At 47.1% G+C, this 5,876-nt stretch overlaps 1 protein-coding gene across 18 annotated transcripts in view; it reads left to right on the forward strand.

Annotated features, from left to right (window-relative positions):
- Positions 1–2,508: 2,508 nt before the first annotated feature.
- Positions 2,509–5,876, forward strand: part of SRRM1 (serine and arginine repetitive matrix 1) — a 30,479-nt gene continuing 27,111 nt past the window's right edge. For 15 of the 18 annotated variants that reach the window (XM_040229570.1, XM_040229576.1, XM_040229577.1 and 12 more), the window contains exon 1: positions 2,509–4,016. In XM_040229570.1, coding sequence (XP_040085504.1) covers positions 3,996–4,016 — 21 coding nt within the window. In that variant the 5' untranslated portion in view covers positions 2,509–3,995. The remainder of the gene's footprint in view (positions 4,017–5,876) is intronic. The other 3 variants (XM_040229586.1, XM_040229585.1, XM_040229587.1) reach the window with 1 other exon arrangement.

Here is a 5,876-nt window from a genome sequence, read left to right on the forward strand (position 1 = left end):
GGGTAGTGTCATCTGCATATCTGGAGGTTATTAATATTTCTCCCGGCAATCTTGATTCCAGCTTGTGCTTCTTCCAGCCCAGCGTTTCTCATGATGTACTCTGCATAGAAGTTAAATAAGCAGGGTGACAATATACAGCCTTGACGTACTCCTTTTCCTATTTGGAACCAGTCTGTTGTTCCATGTCCAGTTCTAACTGTTGCTTCCTGACCTGCATACAGATTTCTCAAGAGGCAGGTTAGGTGGTCTGGTATTCTCATCTCTTTCAGAATTTTCCACAGTTTATTGTGATCCACACAGTCAAAGGCTTTGTCATAGTCAATAAAGCAGAAATAAATGTTTTTCTGGAACTCTTTTGCTTTTTCCATGATCCAGCGGATGTTGGCAATTTGATCTCTGGTTCCTCTGCCTTTTCTAAAACCAGCTTGAACATCAGGGAGTTCACGGTTCACGTACTGCTGAAGCCTGGCTTGGAGAATTTTGAGCATTACTTTACTAGCATGTGAGATGAGTGCAATTGTGCGGTAGTTTGAGCATTCTTTGGCATTGCCTTTCTTTGGGACTGGAATGAAAACTGACCTTTTCCAGTCCTGTGGCCATTGCTGAGTTTTCCAAATTTGCTGGCATATTGAGTGCAGCACTTTCACAGCATCATCTTTCAGGATTTGAAACAGCTCAACTGGAATTCCATCACCTCCACTAGTTTTGTTAGTAGTGATGCTTTCTAAGGCCCACTTGACTTCACATTCCAAGATGTCTGGCTCTAGATTAGTGATCACATCATCATGATTATCCAGGTCGTGAAGATCTTTTTTGTACAGTTCTTCCGTGTATTCTTGCCACCTCTTCTTAGTATCTTCTGCTTCTGTTAGGTCCATACCATTTCTGTCCTTTATCAAGCCCATCTTTGCATGAAATGTTCCCTTGGTATCTCTAATTTTTTTGAAGAGATCTCTAGTCTTTCCCATTCTGTTCTTTTCCTCTATTTCTTTGCATTGATCACTGAAGAAGACTTTCTTATCTAAAGAAAAAATAAAGCAAGGTAAGATGGGGGTGGTGGTGGTGGTGAGGGTTCTGCTATTTTCCACAACGCTGGTCAGGAAAGGCATATCTGAGGAGGTGACACTTCAGTCACTTCTTAAGTCACTTTTGGCTTACCAACATACAGACCCAAAAACTGACTTTTGAAACCTAACCTGTTCATAGTTAGACTAGAGCCTGTAGCTCAGTGTGGTTGCAGTTTAGAAGTGAGAGATGGGGAAAGGGAGCTGATTAACCCAGGAGATGAGTCTGGAGAAGGGAGCAGTAAACAAATCGTAAAGGGCTTTGTGAGTCACTGTAACCAGTTTGGACTTTATCTGGAGGATAGCCAAGAAGCCACTGATGAATTTTAAGTGAGGAAGCAAAAGAATCAAGATTATCATCTTAGAAAATCACTCTGTATATAAGATGGAGACATCAACCCTGAAGGCAGGGAAAAATGGTCAATGGGTTAGTGCAATGAGCCAGACAATAACCCAAACTACCTAAAGAGGCAATGGAGCTGGAAGGAAGTTGAGGTGAGAAGGCAAGTTTTGATGGTTGTAGAGTGTGAAGAGAAGAATGACAGGGAGAAAGGTGTGTTATTCATTAATAAGAAAACAGAGGGTGAGACAAGTACAAGGAAGATGAACTCAGTTTGAGCTACCTACGGACATCAAGCAAATGTCAGCAGGAAGTTGAAAATACAGGTCTGGGGCAGACCTATATCGAAGATACGTAGGTTTGAGAGACAAAAAGGTAATCGAAACCAAGAGAGGACAGATAGGTCACCTTCTTTTTTTCAGAAAAAGAGTCAATAACAGAACCAGAAGGAAAACCAACTTTTACAAGATAGGCAGCAAAAGAACAAAAGCAGTTAAGGATGGATAAAACAGAATGACTGATGGGAATCACAGAGAACAGTAAGACATGCATTGTGATTTCATAGGCCCATCTAGTTAACTGGCTTGTTCTGTGGAAACTAGCCACTTCCCCATCTTTGACCCTCTGACAAAGCTTTCGTTCATTCAACAAAATTGAGCCTATGCTGTTAACATGTGCCAGACACTGTTCTGTACCATCAGTGTACAAAAAAGACACCTTGACTTTATGGAGCTTACATTCTAGTGTGGGGAACAGACAAAATAAACACACTGAACAACGGTAAACAAATACTAGAGAGTGATATATGCTACGGGGAAAAACAAAGTAGATTAGGAGGTATCGCAGATGCAGAGGGAGTATGTGACTAATTTCCAATGGGGCAGTCATGATAGCCTCATGGAGAAGGTAATTCTTGAGTAAAAATCTTGACATTTGCAAGTAGGTATCTGGGGGGAAGAACATTCTAGGCAGAAGTTAAAACAAGTGCAAAAACGTTGAGGCAGAAGCTAGCTTAAGAAGTTCAAGCATTGAGCTGTGTTAGGGTACTAGAAGATGAGATCAAAGAAACAAGGGGATGTCAGGTGGAAATACGAGGGGCTATTGGTTTTTAAGCTTAGGACACACTTCTACGTGTTTTTTTTTTTTTTAAGGGGCCACTCTGACTGCTATATTCAGAACAGATGCTGAGTGACAAGGGTAGAAGCAGGAAAGCCAGTTAGACCAGGGCAGAAGTTCAGGCCGAGGATTATGGTGTTTTGAACTAGGATGATAGCAGAGCGAGTTTCTTGATGGTTTGGAAGTGGGATATAGGAAGAGGAGTCAAGAACAACACCGGTGTTTATCTCTTATTAAACAAAACTGTCATCAACCAAGGCAGGGACGACTTCGGGAGGAGAGGGTCGGTTTTTGGCGGAGTGGAGGGTGTTCGAGAGAGAGGGAGAGGAACCAGCAGCTCAGTTCCGGGTCAGGTTAAGTAGGCGATGTCTTCCCAGTGGAAACGACCAGGAGGACGTTGCCAACACACTTTTGAAGTTCGGGAGAGAAATCTGAGGTGGAAATCTAAGAAGCTGCTGGGAGGGAGCTGGTGTTTAAAGCCGTGAGAGTGAATGTAGTCTGCAGATGAGTGCTGTGAACATAAAGCAGCAAAGGGAGGTGAGAGTGTGTGTTGGAGGAGTGACAAAAGGTGGTCAGAGAAGGGTCAGATGCTTATCAGAGAAAAAGAGCGCGCTTAGAGTAAGTGTAGCAGAAGACATCGATGCTGGAGTCCTCACAGTCGGAGCAGATCGCTGGAGAGGCAGAGCTGGGCCAGCGAGGTCGACGCCCTGGCCTCCGTCAGGCCCCTAGGGCCACAGCTTTCCTCAGAGCATTCCTCAGCTTCCTGCCCGTAAGCGTGGGGACCGGGCAGCCGAAATCGAAACTCATCTAAAGGACAGTTCCAGCTTCTCCCTAAAGCTAAGGAGTTGTACGGAAACGGGAGCAAGCGGAGGGAGTGGGGCTAGAATGCAAACTTCACTCGTACTACGTAGCTCGGTTACTTCAGGGCCGAAGTCAGTAACTGGCAAGCTCGTAAAACCAACACAATCACAACTTTCATAACGACAGGGGAGGCCGTAGGCTTTTCCTCTGCGCAACGGCGGCCTCACTAGCGTCACTCTGAGGTGACAGTCTTTTTCTTGAAACGCTCCACGGAACACCCAAGGCGGGAGGCCTCCCCGACTACGGGTAGAAGGACGGGTCAATTCACTCTCGGCGAACTGGGCTACTCAAGCACCACAAAAGGATTCGCAGGGCAAGGCGAGCGAGTGACTCTCGCACGCTCCCATTGGCTGAGATCGCGAGGCTCTCCTCACCGGCCGGCCAATAGGGAGGTCTAGAGCCTGGTAGCAAGTCCCCCGCCTTACAAAACGCGCGTGCGCAAGTGTGAGGAGCGCTCATCATACTGAGCAGGCGCAGCTTCGTGTCGGCTGGAGGGGCTGGTGGAGCGCCGCGCGCTGCGTCCCGGCGCTCGGCTTTCCCTGCCGGTCCCGCCCTCCGTCGCGGCGGCGCGGTGCACCTTGGGATAGGGAGCGATCTCCGAGCGAGGCAGCAAGATGGACGCGGGATTCTTCCGCGTAAGTAGGAACGCGGGGACCTGGGGTGAGGTGGGGGGGGTTATCTGCAAAGCCCAGTAGGACGCCTAAGCTCAGGACGGGGTAGCCGGCGAGCAGAAGCTTCGAAGATCCTGAGGATCCTCGGTGGCAACGGACGTTCCCCCCTGCCCTGCGGCGGGGACCGGTGCGCCCCTGCGCAGTCTCCTCCTCCGGAATCGTTCCCCCTACGCGGCGGCGACGACGGTCGCCGGAAAATGGCGGCGGGAATGGCAGGGAGCGATACCTCGCCTCCCAGCCTGCCTGACGGGGCCTGCAGACCGAGCCTCGCGTCCCGCCGGGCCCTGGGGCCTAGTGGGCCCGCGAGGAGGAAGTCCTTGGGGGAGGCCGGAGGGAAATCCTGAGGTGACTGGCTGCAGAAGGGGCTTGGGGAGGACGGGTTTGGGGTACCGCCTCGGGAGAGCGTGGACCGGAAGCGACGTTGAGCAGCTTTTCTTGAGAAAGCGGGCGCCGACCCCCCTCCCCGCCCCCAACCCGGGTCTAAGCCTGTGGGAAGGCTCCGGGTCAGAGTTCGCGGGAGCTCCCGCCCAATTTGATATCTCTTCAGGGAGGGGAACGCGGATAATTTGTGTTTAAAACGTTTGAATCCGAGACTCTGCGGGAAGAGAGCGCAACAAAAAGTGCGCGTATATGAAGGCGGGGTTATGGAACGGATCTGCTCCTCTCCTTCCCGCTCACCGTCCCCCCACCTCTCCAGTTTGTTTTATTCGTTTGAAAGTCTGCTCTAGGAAAGGTGCCTCTAGATTCTCAAGGGTCTGCGGGCCCATCACTTGCAAGCAGGGACGTTACCGCCTCGAAATTAGCCCTCAGGGCCCATAATTTATCGAGCGCGTGTTAGAGCCTGTTCATCCCCTTTTTCACTTTTGTAGGAAATGAGCACCTAGTCGAGATCTAGATCCTGGTTTGGCAAGTGACACTAAGAGATCTAGAGTTTGCAGATTCTTTTTAATGCTGAACGGACCGTGTAGAGACCAGTTGGTCTAAGTCAGAACATAGGTTGGCTCTTTCCACTCCCTGGAGTATGAAATATGCAGCTTGTGTGTGTGTGTGTGTTTAATGGAAAAGTTAAAAGAGGGAAAGACCGGGACTTCAGTAAAGAAAGCTTTTGACATTCCAGAACCAGCGTTGAAATTTCTTTTCAATTGACTTTAAATGTGTTACTTTTTCATTAAATGTTGAAGTGTTATTCCAGGCGTTTGACTCAACACAGCCAGTGTTGACTGTATATGACTTTTTAGGTTATGCAAACAGTACTATAGTTATTTATGTAATGATAGTTTCAGTTGAGTTTATCAAATTTTCACACTGCAAATCCTATCAAAGTCTTTTGTAGTAAATCCTGAGTATTTCCTGTAGTGTTAATGTAATATTTTAAAACATAAGCCTATTCTTTTGATATTTTCATTATTTCCCATGGAAAGGAACTCCTAAAGGAAAAGAGCAAGATGGTTGATAAATTTAAAAACGAGGTTTGCTTTTAGTGTTGGTAAAAATCTGGAAGGGTACAATATATACTGCCTGCAGTTCCTTAGAGGGATTGATTGGATTTAAGCCGAGTTAAAAAATTTTAGGGTGGTTATTCTTTTAGTACACGGCCATTCAGGTAGTCAGATAGAAATAGTAAAAAAAAAAAAAAAAGAAAGAAATAGTAGCTTTCATTTGCTGGACTACTGCCATCTGCCAGTTACTTTAAGTATATAATTTCTGATATACACAGCCCTGTGAGATATTGAATAGATTTTAGCAAGTAAGGAAGCATTCTCGGAGAGGTTTAGTAAGTTTGAGGACATATGACTTTTGTAGTGGCAGAGTTGGGGTTCTGAT

The sequence above is a fragment of the Oryx dammah genome, unplaced genomic scaffold (assembly GCF_014754425.2).
Source record: "Oryx dammah isolate SB20612 unplaced genomic scaffold, SCBI_Odam_1.1 HiC_scaffold_27, whole genome shotgun sequence".
NCBI lineage: Eukaryota > Metazoa > Chordata > Mammalia > Artiodactyla > Bovidae > Oryx > Oryx dammah.